General features: G+C 42.6%; 1 protein-coding gene across 1 annotated transcript in view; it reads right to left on the bottom strand.

Annotated features, from left to right (window-relative positions):
- LOC124596276 (esterase FE4-like) overlaps positions 1-14,876 on the bottom strand; it is an 85,278-nt gene that overhangs the window by 21,199 nt on the left and 49,203 nt on the right. Inside the window, 2 exon segments of the mRNA XM_047135354.1 lie at positions 5,192-5,373; positions 12,497-12,662. Of these exon segments, the coding sequence (XP_046991310.1) occupies positions 5,192-5,373; positions 12,497-12,662 (348 nt within the window).

Below are 14,876 nucleotides of genomic sequence, written 5' to 3'. Positions count from 1 at the left end.
CAACCCATTCGACAACCATTAGGTGAGATTGCCTGCCCTCAGGCACTACAGCAGCTTCGAGGCACCTCTCACCTGAAAGGGTGTCGAAGTATCTGGTAGCTACATTTTCAACGTGCTCATGAAAGTTACGCAGGTGGCAGCGAAGGTGTTGCTAAATAAGGGGGTCATAGAGCGACCCATTTCCGTTTCATTTACACGCTTGTCAATGTTGACCTCCCACACACATACACACACACCCTCCCCTGCCAGCCTGTGATCAAGTCACAGGAGGGCACAAAACGAGAGGGCCATCCATAAGAAAATCGCATTATTTCGACGCAATGAGTCGCAGTTCTGACCTCTACAGCAGAGGCATCGAAAGATGGGGTGAAATGTGGGTGAAATGTGGGCAGAATTGTGATGAGATTTTGCGCCAATGTGACGTGATTAATCTACCTCACATCCTCACATGAACTTCTTAGCTGTGACCATTTTTTCGCATGTGTCGACACCTTTGCTATTTGAAGCGTTTCCGAGAGCGAGGGTGAAGGCGCAGGGCGCCGGGCTTTTGCGCCATTACAGGGGAAGGTTTTAGGCTCCTTTTAGTTAAATTTCAAACTTATGCGTCGTAATGGGAGACAATTACGGGGTTTCGAATAAGAGGTACATATTTTTGCGCAAAGTATGTACTAAGTCCAGATACTCTGAATATAGGATTCGTTTAATTTCTTCTTAAAATAACGCTAATAGCTGGGAAGGTAGGAGACAAGATACTGGCAGAAGTAAAGCTGTGAGGACCGGGCGTGAGTTGTGCTTGGGTAGCTCAGATGGTAGAGCACTTGCCCGCGAAAGGCAAAGGTCCAGAGTTCGAGTCTCGGTCGGGCACACAGTTTTAATCTGCCAGGGAGTTTCAACGCTAACAGATGATGCTGGATTTCTCGGTTTATTTACATGCCGTATAACCGGCATTGTAATTCATTTCGAATTTGGTAGGTGAGATTCACCTCGGCGCTTTGGGAAAGGCACTTTTACAAACACACCACATTTACTTAAGCCACGACATAGTTTTCTTTAAATTTTTGGCAGAGCTACTATCATGCTTATTTAGGAAACCTACGATTTCAGACTGTTGTCACAGCGATGGAAGAACTCTGTTGTCTCAGTTGTTCATCAATGCCCTCACCTGTTTTTCATCGATTGGTCGCAGATAAAAATAAACGGAACCAGGTAAGCGCCACATGATATAAAGGGAGATTAGAACTTAAGTTCAACTGTCCATAAAGTCATCACATACTGTCTAATAGATGTGTAATAACGCTTCTCGGTCACTGCGGGCCTAAAGATCAACGTCTATTGGTTCTTGTTATTAATGACTTGTTAACAGTGACATTGTCATGAAAGCCGAGTTTTGTCACTGGTCAGTATTTACGAACTTCTCTGTAACAATTTTAGTGGTATTTGCAGACATTTCTTCTTAGTTGCTAATTTCAGTTATGTTTTAATATATGGATAAGAAAAATTCCGCCTTTTACACCTAAATTTATTTCTGTGTACCAATCATGTTTCGCCTGTTCATGCTAGGCGTCTTCACTGGTCTATAACACAAACAAAATTATTTAATTGTTAACCTACAGTTTGGGATAAGAGATTTGTAGTGATTCTTAGCAGCTCATTTCAATATAGCCATTTCTATTTACAACTATAAGGTTTTTTTACTTAATTTCATTTTTTGTGTCCTGTTTATGCATACATAAATTGTTCTAGATGTACATGTACTAAATGCACATAAAACATTTTTCTTCCAATTGATATTTCTCATTTTAACACTTCTTTGCACATAACCTACTCTGCACCACACTGCACATGTTCTTGTTTACTTGTTTAAAAGGGATCATGCGAGCTGTAGACAGAGAGAATGGAGTGGAATGGAGTGTTGGGGTGAAGATGGAAGGAAGGTGGACAGTGGGACACATTGTGCGTGTGTGTGTGTGTGTTTGTGTGTGTGTGTGTGTGTGTGTGTGTGTGTGTGTGTGTGGGTGGGTGTGTGGGTGTGTGTGCATATGTGTGTGTGTGGGTGGGTGTGTGGGTGGGTGTGGGTGTGTGGGTGTGGGTGGGTGTGGGTGTGTGGGTGTGGGTGTGTGGGTGTGTGTGGGTGTGTGGGTGGGTGTGGGTGCATATGTGTGTGTGTGTGTGTGTGTGTGTGTGTGTGTGTGTGTGTGTGGGTGGGTGGGTGTGTGTGGGTGTGTGGGTGTGTGTGTGGGTGTGTGTCAGAGGGGGGGGCGGGGGTGTGGGGGTGTGTAGTTTTTTATGATAAGCTGTGAATTAGTTTGAATATTGTTCTTCTGTTATTTCTCTCTTGGTCACTAAGAAAATTTTCATTTTTATTGATTGCCCTCTGTATGAAATGTTCTTCCCATAAAGTGAGCATTCCCTTTCTTTTGTTCTTACGGCATAATATAGACGTATTTGTTTTTATCCTAGTGTGATGCGATCGCCTTCTATTAGATGTTCTGCATATGTGGAGTGGGTACATACATTCTTCAATCCCTTTATACTTTCTCTGTTCCTGGTGTTAAAAATTCTTGTATCATACCAATACATTAAGAGTCGTGGCTATTACGAAGGCTATTCGGAAGGGAAGGAACGATAGGTCGCTAAATGGAAACCATAGTGAAAACCAAAACCGTTTGATGTGCAACAGTCAGCTGCGCTCTCCAGCTGCGTCTCTACGTAGTCGCCGCTCAGACTTAGAGTTACACCAACTTTTCAATACCCTCGTCATACAAGGCAGCTGCGTGTGTTTTCCGACAGTTCACGCTGCACTTAAGATCGTTTTCTGTGCCAAAATTTTGTCTTCAAAGCCAGCGGTTCATGTGAGCAGAGGTGAAAACTAGAGGAAGGTAAATCCGAGCTTTACGGTGAGTGACCAAACACTACCCATCGAAAACGCTGCAGGAGCGCCCCTATTGCCCCTGTAGTGTTCGGTCGAGAATTGTCAGGAATAAGAAAATGCATGACACATTATGTAGGGTCGCGTCAAATCAGGCGAAATCTCTCAGAGGAACCCATGCTTGCCGGGTTCTATTTTCTAGACTCACTGTGCGCTCTAAACTGAGAAGAGCGTAGAGACGCTATCTACAGGCATACTAGAGACACAACCCAACACATATGCTCAACAAAAATTCAATGTGGTTTCCATTTCGCGACCGATCGTTCCTTAATTTCCGAATAGCGCTCCTAGACCCTTATTCATACTTTCTTGAACTGTTGTATTTCTCGCGGTGGTCTAGCGGTTAAGGCGCTCAGTCCGGAACCGCGCGACTGCTACGGTCGCAGGTTCGAATCCTACCTCGGGCATGGATGTGTGTGATGTCCTTAGGTTAGTTAGGTTTAAGTAGTTCACAGTTCTAGGGGACTGATGGCCACAGATGTTAAGTCCCATAGTGCTCAGAGCCATTTTTTTGTTGTATTTCTCTTCCTTTTGTTTCACAATTTTTAGTTTCTATTGTATTGTGCTATTTGTCTATAAGTATGTACTAATATTATGTTTTTTGAAGATGTTACTAACGTTGCATGTGAAATGGTTGTGGTATGTTATGGTTTGCCATTTTGTGTTGATGGATGTATTTCTGCTATGAATGTGCATTATTTGTTATTGTTATGTTTTGGTATTTATGGAATGTTTTTAATTTTGCTGCCTTCTGCGAGTACTTTCCTTTGTAGCTTGTCTACTATGGTGCTGTTTTATCTATAGTTTTGTGCTATGCTGATGATCATATTTATTTCTTCTTGATAGTTCTTTTTGCTGAGAGGTATTATTCACAGTCTATATATAGCACGCATTTGCGGCTGTTCTTTGAAAATATAATAATTAGCAAGGATTAATTTCCCTAAAATTCTTCTGTATTTTCCATCACGTCATGCTGTAAACTGACCAGTTTGCTTTTCCACAGCACGGTGAAGAACTTGTCTGACGCATTGTGCCCGCAGTTATGGCGGGAAGTGCTGTTGCGAATAGCTAGTTTAGTGCAGATCAACACGTCGCTGTACAATGTGCATAGCTTGCATGAAATGTAGCTGAATTTCTTACGAGATATTTTGGAACGTGTGACAAGAAGTGTCATTCACTTATTTTCAAAGCTGAAGGAATGCCTGGGCCGAAAAACTTTGTGATGATGTAGTTCGACAGACGCTGATAAAATGTTATAGATCAAGTGCAATACTTCGGCGACTGTACAATAAACCAAAATTCCGGAAAGTAAAGAATCAAACTTCAAAACACATTGTTTCAGAAAGTGTCTCGGCTTTCTAGATAAGGCTGTTAGTTCCTATAATTTCCACTTTTCCAACTTTTTCGAAATTTTTATGGAATCGTTACTTAATCTGGGACAACACAAATACTATCCGTCTGCGAGATGTTCTTCCTGCCTTCATTGTTTCTGCTTTCTGTTTCCTTTACGTAATACTGACAAGAGAGCTGTGGTAGTACGACAGCCTATGCAGGGTGTCCCGCAAATGTTGCGAGGAACTTCGAGGGGTTGTACAGGGTGTCTTATGGAACAAAGGGAGGATAGCATCAAACGACGCCACAAAGCATCGATGTTGTGGGTACCAGCACCTGTCACTAGGCCGCCCCTAAATATCTACCCTCTAAAATCTCCAATGATTTTTGCTGTAGAGGGGAAAAATAAAGCACAGGTGGAAACCCTTTTCCGTAACCATCATCCATCAACGCAAGAGAGCATCATATTCATATGATAAAATGCCTATCTGTTCAGCAGCTAACTCCATCTTCTCCACTGGCGATCGTGGCAATCAGTAGCGATCGCTGGATAACAAACAACATTGCGAGATGTTCCACCTACGCTCCTTAAGCGTACAGAATCACGTTTGCTGCTGGCAGGCGCTGGAGCCTGTAACTTCGACGCTCTGTAGAGTCGTTGGATGACGTTTATGGACACTGAACTGTCTGATTAATTTCTGTCTGATTAACTTCTCATGGTCGGGGTTCATAGCCATGTAGAATTTTTTAAAGGACGTCATAAGCCAATGTAGAATTTCTACAGCCAAAGGCGAATATCATGTCCTTTAAAATATCCTCCATTTGTTCCTCAAGACACCTTCTGCACCCGTCGAAGTTTGTCACGACATTTCTGGGACATATCGTGTAAGCCTTAAAAGATAATGCGAAGTTTCAGTGTTTGTGACTTACCAGAGCTGTGGTGTAGTTCTCCTGCAAGGTGATGTCGCTGCCGTTGTAGTAGAATTCTTTGACGGAACGAGCGGCAGCCAACTGTTCTTCCCTCGTCGGTAGTCGTATGTCACAGGCAACAATTTCCTCAAAGTTTGCGTTCAGGTTGCTCACTTGCTCTTCTGTAGACAGTGTTCCTCCGCCTGGTGACAGAAAGGAGCTATTAAATGAGAGAATAGTTGGCCTAAAACGTAACCCTGAAAGTGGTCAATCACTGTTTTTCGGAGGCTCCTTCAAACGTGTTTCGACGTCAAATTTCGTATCCAGCCTATTTAGGCAATCTACTTTAACTCACTAGAGCCACTCTTTACTCACGCAAGTTGGTCTGACACATTGAGCTCCATGCTCTCCTCCACATACAATAGGCCATCTCGAAAGAGACTCGTCAAATTGTAGCTGGACAACAACTGACAACAAAAGAAGTGCGACGTCGTTTGAAAATAATTTAACGCTACCCATAAATCACTGAACACCATTACCGTCAAGTACCACAAACACATCTGAAACAAGTAGGTGCCCTAGGCCCACATATTCTCCCTGAGTGTGCTTTCAGAAACAACTCTGAGCCCCTATTTGTTCTACATCTACATCTACATTTATACTCCGCAAGCTACCCAACGGTGTGTGGCGGAGGGCACTTTACGTGCCACTGTCATTACCTCCCTTTCCTGTTCCAGTCGCGTATGGTTCGGGGGAAGAACGACTGTCTGAAAGCCTCCGTGCGCGCTCTAATCTCTCTAATTTTACATTCGTGATCTCCTCAGGAGGTATAAGTAGGGGGAAGCAATATATTCGATACCTCATCCAGAAATGCACCCTCTCGAAACCTGGACAGCAAGCTACACCGCGATGCAGAGCGCCTCTCTTGCAGAGTCTGCCACTTGAGTTTATTAAACATCTCCGTAACGCTATCACGGTTACCAAATTACCCTGTGACGAAACGCGCCGCTCTTCTTTGGATCTTCTCTATCTCCTCCGTCAGACCGATCTGGTACGGATCCCACACTGATGAGCAATACTCAAGTATAGGTCGAACGAGTGTTTTGTAAGCCACCTCCTTTGTTGATGGACTACATTTTCTAAGCACTCTCCCAATGAATCTCAACCTGGTACCCGCCTTACCAACAATTAATTTTATATGATCATTCCACTTCAAATCGTTCCGCACGCATACTCCCAGATATTTTACAGAAGTAACTGCTACCAGTGTTTGTTCCGCTATCATATAATCATACAATAAAGGATCCTTCTTTCTATGTATTCGCAATACATTACATTTGTCTATGTTAAGGGTCAGTTGCCACTCCCTGCACCAAGTGCCTATCCGCTGCAGATCTTCCTGCATTTCGCTACAATTTTCTAATGCTGCAACTTCTCTGTATACTACAGCATCATCCGCGAAAAGCCGCATGGAACTTCCGACACTATCTACTCTATTGGCGCGTTCTTACACAGGTTGTCATCTGTTAGTACGTAGCATTTGTTATCTTCCCAATGGCAACTGATCCTATAATACCCCAGGTATTTCTAATCACCCTTTGCAAACTGAACGATAAGAATAGTTAAGACCTTTGACAATGTAATCAGGGAGAATGTCTATGGATGATGTTTGATGACTTTGGAGGATACACTTCTAAACCACTGACCACATGATCTTAAGCTGCTCAATCTTGACCTAGGGTGATATAAATGGGAAGAGCCAAAATGAACTGTGTTAACATCCTCACCGTCAGATATACAGAGCCCTTGGAGAATCGGACGTCTCCAATAAATAGTACAAATACACACCTACATTAGTAACTGCTGGGCATATCACAATTTTGTAAGGTTAACCGAGACATACTGATTGTTCTATAAGAGCCACAAAACTTGATACTCTTATATGACCAGAAGATAGAAGATCGCGTCTCTTAATTGATGTGTCATTTCGAAGAAGGCTCAGAGGAAGCCGAAATACAAAGGCCTGGACACAGAAAACTGGGGACATGCCTGTTATTACTGGTGCGCTGAGACTAATACACAACAACCACAAGAGAGCTCTGCCTCAAATAAAGGATGCGCAAAATCCAGTACCATCTAATGACGCAGTGCTCTTGGGACACACAGAATATTTCCCAGTTGTGTGAATATCGTTCGTTTCCGGTTCTGGGAGGCATAGCTGTAAAGCAAACATGTAACCGTTTGGGACATGAGTCGTGATAGGCATTAACGATACTGGCCAAATCGTGCTGAGGGGAACTTCAAAAAAATTCGCTAAATGCCAAATTTTCAGATGAATAGTCGTTTCTCGTCGCTAGATACCCTATGGTGCTAGTGTACAGTATGAGAGATTTTGATAAGGTCTAACGTCCCGTCGAAAAAGCTGTTCCTTTCGAAGCCAAATAAATTAACGGAAAAAAATCGCAACACTGAAAAGTAATTGATGCAGAGTAAAGAAATTTTTCGAGTACATTTGTCTAGGTGACATATTTAAATGATTAACTTTGCAGTATCACGGGTTAATGTAAGTGCGAGATAAGCGATTGAAAATGTGAAATGCTGGTACATTAATAACTGGTGTAAACGTCAGAACATTGAATGCAAGCATGCAGTCGCGCATGTATTGTGTTGCACAGGTGGCGGATGTCAGTTTGCGGGATGGAGTTCCATGCCTGTTGCACTTGGTCGGTCAATACAGGAACGGTCAGCGCCGGTTGCAGATGATGCTGGAATTGTCGTCCGATGGTGTCCCATATTTTCTCGCTTGAAGACAGATCTGGCGATCGAGCAGGCCAATGAAACCTGTCGACAGGCTGTAGAGCATGTTGGGTTACAACAGCGGCATGTGGTCGAGCGTTATCCTGCTGCAAAACACCTGCTGGAATGCTGTTCATGAATAGCAGCACGACAGGTAGGATCACCAGACTGATGTACAAATTTAGTCAGGGTAAATGGGATAATTATGGGAGTGCTCCTTCTGTCGTACGAAATCGCACTCTGGATCTTAATTCCAGAGGTATAGGTCCAGTGTGTCTAGCCGGCAGACAGGTTGGTTGCAGGCGCTAAACTTTCCTTCTCCTGGTCGACATACGGCCATCACTACCACCAAGGCTGAATCAGCTTTCATCACAATACACTACAGACCTGCACACTTCCCTCCGATAAGCTCTCGCTTGTCACCACTGAAGTCGCAAATGGCGATGCTTACTGGTCAGTGGAATGCACGCTGCTCAGGACGTCTGGCTTGGTGCTGTCTTTGAAGTAAACGACTTGTAACAATTCTTTGCAATACTGCTGCTCAGATTGTTACCGCAGATGCAGTACGATGTGCCAGAGCCACACGCCAAACATATGGTCTTCCCTTTCACTAACGTCACGGGGTCGGCAGGAGTCCTGTCATCTTGCGACCGTATATTCTCGTGACCACCGCTAACAGCAATCATCTACAGTGGCTACATTGCTGCCTAGTCTTTCTGCGGTATCGCAGAAGGAACATCCAGCTTCTTCTACCCCTATTATACGACCTCGTTAAAGCTCAGTGAGGTGTTGATAATGGCGTCTCTGTCACCTTTAAGGCATTCTTGACTAACATCAATTCGCCACAGCCAGTCTCAAAAGTAACTAAGCTCACGACCGTCACAGCGCATATTTAAAGCAGACCTGATGTGCATCCTTACAGTGGTGTTACTAGCGCCACTCTCATGGGATTGGAGTGGAATCTGAATAGACATCATCTTTCAGATGTAGAATTACGCCTACTAACTTCTATTTATGTCGCGCAACTCCTTTTTGGTGTTGCGATTTTTTCCCCCATTCAGCATATATCCGCGAGCAGTCAAGCAGTGGCCGTGTGTCTGTGGACTGACGCTCTTTCCATGGACGTGGAATGCTTCACAAAACAATTAGACTGATGTTGCCCAGTGTACTTGTACCATGATCCCATTATCGCGACAACTTTATCGTGAGAGATAACAGCTGTAACAGGTTTGCAACTGTCTCCAGGGGACCCGTCAGCAATCCTACAAGGATGGATTTTAGAACAGAAAGAGATTACTCATCTTCTGTTCCAGACTTAAACTCTACCGACGAGCAGACGTGGAATTAAACAGACGATGAGAGGCGACTTACGGGATGTTACACCACTTAAGTGGAGCTGACAGTTGATGCTCACATCATGGACTCTATTCCTCTCCGGCCGTGGTGCCCGAGCGGTTCTAGGCGCTTCAGTCTGGAACCGCGCAACTGCTACGGTCTCAGGTTCGACTCCTGCCTTGGGCATGGATGTGTGTGATGTCCTTAGGTTAGTTAGGTTTAAGTACTTCTAAGTTCTAGGGGGCTGATGACCTCAGATGTTAAGTCCCATTGTGCTCAGAGCCATTTTAACCATTTAAACTCCCTTCCTCGCAGAACGATGGCCATTGAAGTCGAATGCCTTTGGGCGGCATAAGGTGAAGAAACCATGTGCTCTACCTTTCCTGGATCTAAAACAGTCTTTCCACTCTGTTAATTTCATATTCTCTATAGATCGCACTAATTAAAAGAGTAAGAGAATAAAACTCGTCTTCGGTGGATTCAGACCACCCTGTGCAACAAGCATCCGTCTTCCAGCTTCAAGACAAACCCACTGAGCTACCTACATGTGGTGCTGATTTCATCGACATCGTAGTATTTCTTCCCACTTCCGTCTTTGACTCCATCTTACCACAGAAACCACTTTTTCTATGTGTATAGTACTAGGAATTAAATGTTGCCTGTTGCCTTGTGAGTTTTTGGGAGTGTCAGATGGCGGAATTTTTTTCAAACACACTCACGATAACAATTTTTGGTTCAAAATGGATCAAATGGCTCTGAGCACTATGGGACTCAACTGCTGAGGTCATTAGTCCCCTAGAACTTAGAACTAGTTAAACCTAACTAACCTAAGGACATCACAAACATCCATGCCCGAGACAGGATTCGAACCTGCGGCCGTAGCGGTCTTGCGGTTCCAGACTGCAGCGCCTTTAACCGCACGGCCACTTCGGCCGGCGATAACAATTTTTCTGTGCGTTTATATTCAGCACTGGACACGCTGTTACGTAATTGCCTCACACGTAACTTGGCGAGGATTTAAATCTTCGGCTCCGAAGTTTTCATGGGCTTAGTGTATTTCTAACGAATATAGTTTTTTCAGGTTTGATTCGCTGGCATACCGTGTAACCAGAACCGTTTAGCTTTGTATCTACGACAATGTGTCTAAGGTAGTTCTTTGCAAATTCTCTATATGGGAGAACAAAGCAGTGTGCCACTTAATAGAAGGTATCCCAATTAAAAGCGTTCGTTTCGACCATCGGAACAGTATTTTAAATACATAATATGCTTCGTTAGTGTATAAGTTTCTGTTGAGCCACCTAGTGAGTAGAGATGAAGCACTAACTCAGTTTAAAAAATATGTTTGTTGGGACAGATTCCAGTCTTGCTTGAAAAACTCTGATATCGTTAGATTTGAGTAAATATCGGAAGAGGATTTTACAATGACTAATTTTTGGACTCACAGAATCCCTACTCCATAACATTCTCTCGTACTTTGGTCTGCTCCACAACAAATCAATTATACAGGGTGATTCAAAAAGAATACCACAACTTTAAAAATGTGTATTTAATGAAAGAAACATAATATAACCTTCTGTTATACATCATTACAAAGAGTATTTAAAAAGGTTTTCTTCACTCAAAAACAAGTTCAGAGATGTTCAATTTGGCCCCCTCCAGACACTCGAGCAATATCAACCCGATACTCCAACTCGTTCCACACTCTCTGTAGCGTATCAGGCGTAACAGTTTGGATAGCTGCTGTTATTTCTCGTTTCAAATCATCAATGGTGGCTGGGAGAGGTGGCCGAAACACCATATCCTTAACATACCCCCATAAGAAAATATCGCAGGGGGTAAGATCAGGGCTTCTTGGAGGCCGTCCAGAACTTTTCCCTTTGCACAAACACCCATTCTCTGTAAACTGTTTATACCAACGTTTAATACACCACCTATCAGGAGGTTTAACACCATACTTCGTTCGAAATGCACGCTGAACAACTGTCGCCGATTCACTTCTGCCGTACTCAATAACACAAAAAGCTTTCTGTTGAGCGGTCGCCATCTTAGCATCAACTGACGCTGACGCCTAGTCAACAGCGCCTCAAGCGAAAAAATGTACAACTAAATGAAACTTTATAGCTCCCTTAATTCGCCGACAGATAGTGCTTAGCTCTGCCTTTTGTCGTTGCAGAGTTTTAAATTCCTAAAGTTGTGGTATTCTTTTTGAATCACCCTGTATAATCATTAAGATGTCTCAAGTTCCTTTTATGGTTCAACTATGACGACTATATTTGTGTTCGTTTTCTGTAATTCTTTATTAAGTTCGTAGCACTATGAACCAAGAGAGATGGTTAAAATATTGGCCGCGCATTGGGGAGAAGTGGGATAAACACTCCATTCCGTCATTCACATATTTTTTCCCTGATTTTCTAATGGCCTCTTTGTCGACAGGATGTTAAGTCCTGTTTTCCTTAACTTTGTTAAATTAATTGCTGGAAAAGTTTTTTGGAAAAGACTGGGCCGATTTGTTTCCCCATCCTTCTATCCGATATTGTGTTCCATTTCTACTGACGTATAAAAATAGTCGTGAAGGATCTTCCATTCTTTTCTCCTCTGGGTCTCGACAAAAAGCAAGGAAATTATGGTTCAAATGGCTCTGAGCACTATGGGACTTAACATCTATGGTCATCAATCCCCTAGAACTTAGAACTACTTAAACCGAACTAACCTAAGGACAGCACACAACACCCAGTCATCACGAGGCAGAGAAAATCCCTGACCCCGCCGGGAATCGAACGCGGGAACCCGAGCGTGAGAAGCCAGAACGCTACCGCACGACCACGAGATGCGGACAAGGAAATCATAGTGTCGTTTTGCTTTAGTCCATCTTCGTCATTTGATGTACCATAAATTAATAAATGAATGCTACTATGCACCTCTTACATAGATAAGCAGAATTTATCTTAGAAGTTTTGTCAAAACCCTGTTTCTGTGAGCAATTCATGGGATTGCTTGATATTCTTTTTGTGTAACCTGTAATCCTGCAAGTGAATACGGCGCTGTCGGAGGCCGGCTGTGTTATCTTTTGTTATTCACCATTTTATCGATGTATTTATGGTACTTAATAATAGAATATTATTTCTATTTCTTAAAATTACAGTCCGATTGTTGTTCGTTAGAGCCACTAACTAATACGGATGTTAAGCTACTCACTTTGTGTTGATATAAGCGACTCAAGGTCGCAGCTTCCCGCCATGAAAGGGACGTAAGTGTAGCGACCCTCGGCCACCAGCGTCCACGGCTCTTCAGTCAGCACCGCTGACTCGCTCTGCGGTTCAATGCTGGGCGCCCAGATGCAGGTGAACAGACTCACGCTGTCCTGTGTAGTAAAAAAACCTTGACTGCCACTTACATGTCCCATTCATGACGCACACTAATTAGCAACATAAAAAACATATGTACAGAATCATGTAAATCGTATTTTTATTTCTGCTGTTGTTTTCATTGCGCTCAACACAAGCTCCTGAATACTGATAAGCCACGCCATATCGTGCCACTTTAACAGCGATAGATTTGGGACGTTAGGTAATATGCGTGTGGCTTTTCGGTTGTTCCTCCAACTTACTTTTTAAGGCCATACGGACCCGGCTTCCAAAATGTGCTTCATTAAGGCATGACGTAAATGATTAAAATTTGAAAATAGGCAAAAATGCAGATCTGGTTGACAAATAATCACTTTTAATGGTGGTATAGTTTTATATACCGCAAGGTTGGCTACCTTGACCTGTTACGCAGGTTTCTGCGGCGTTTTCCCTTCATTTTATGAACAATAGGGCAAGAACAGCAATTAACTGTAGTCTGCGTGACGTAATTTTCAGTAATGTGATTCAGACACGTCCTCTGCTACAGATATTACCCTTTTACTCCTTGTAAGGGAATCTCGCTGATTATTATGTATCGTTAGCTGTAGAGTCGTTTTATTGTAAAAGTTTTGTTCTTGTGTTATGTGCTACAGGCGATCAAATGGAAAGTAAGCTATGTTCAATGGAAGAGAGATAAAACAAATTTCCTGTCTGCACTACTGGCTACATTCAGTTGTGTAATTTATCAGGAACATGAAATTATTGGTGAATAGTGTCCCATCTAGGAAACTATCTCTAATTAAAAAGCAGAAGCATTATCATTAGGTGCGAATTCTACCAACGGGTAGATCAGTGTCACAATAAAAAATACACTCCAACATAAGAAGACGATGCATCACAAAGAAGTTATCCAAATGGGACGGTAATCGGTAGGTGTCATGTACATGTACAAACTAACAAATGCTGGACATTTCAGAAAATTGGATTTATTCTGGACGATCTGGAGAAAGAACTTCACAAATTGAGCAAGTCAATAAGACGCTGGTCTACTTCTGGCCGTTATGCAAGCAGTTATTCGGCTTGGCACTTATCGATGGAGTTATTGGATTTCCTCCTTAGGAATATGGAGCAAAATTCCACCCATTTGCCGCGTTAGATCGTCAAAATGCCGAGATGGTTGGAGGGCATCGTCCATAATGCCCCAGAAGTTCTCAACTGGGTCGCCAAGTTCCGCATGTTTTAGCCTGCATTTGTAGAAATAATAGTGTAGAATCAAGAAGCAACCTTTCACATTGTACTCCTCGCACTTCATAGGCGGTAACTGTTCCATATTAAAGCCAGGAAATAATTTTAAATTAATTATCAGTTTAACATCTACCATGAAACATAAATTTATGGGTTGGTTATTGGTGCCCCTGTTCCATAGCAATTGTCTTCTTTATGAATGACAAATCATACGACACTGGTGTAATATTCTACAATTATTATTGTTTTAAAAACCGTTTATAGGGGGTCAGCTATCGTCAGGCACAAAAGATACGACACGTAACAGCCAATACTGGTTCGTAAAAATAAACACTGTGGAACCTAGAAAACGCGTTTGATAATATATAATGATGCAGAATATTTGAAATTCAGAGAAAAATAATAGTAGCTTATGGGGAAAAACGGGTGATATAAAATACGTACAAGAACCCAGAGCGAACAATATGACTAGAAGCCCCAGAACGAAGTGCAGGGATTAAAAAGCTTCTAATACAGGGATGCAGTCTTTCGCTCCTATTGGTCAATCTGTGCATCGAAGAACCAATGACGGAAATAAAAGAAGTGGCAAAGAGTGGGACAGAAGTTAAGGTTAAAAGGATGTCAATGATAAGAGTTCTGACGACATTGCTGTCCTCAGAGAAAGTGAAAAAGAAATGCAGGATCTTTTCAACAGAATGAGTGGAGAACATGGATTGAGAGTAAACTAGAAAAAGACAAAAGTAATGAAGTATCAGAAATAGGAATAACGAGAACTTAACATGGAAACTGATGCTCACGGAGTAGACGTAGTTATTGAATTCTGCTACCTTGATAGCAAAATAACCTATGATTGACAAAGCAAGGAACACACAAAAGTCAGACTAGCAAGGCAAAGATGGCATTCCTGACCAAGAGAAGTCTGCTGCTATCAAATACAGACTTTAATTTGGGGAAAAAATTTCTGAGAATGTACGTTTTCAACACGG

Source organism: Schistocerca americana, chromosome 2 (assembly GCF_021461395.2).
Source record: "Schistocerca americana isolate TAMUIC-IGC-003095 chromosome 2, iqSchAmer2.1, whole genome shotgun sequence".
Lineage (NCBI taxonomy): Eukaryota > Metazoa > Arthropoda > Insecta > Orthoptera > Acrididae > Schistocerca > Schistocerca americana.
The sequence above is the reverse complement of the archived record's forward strand: the minus strand, read 5'-3'. Positions and strand labels throughout refer to the sequence as shown.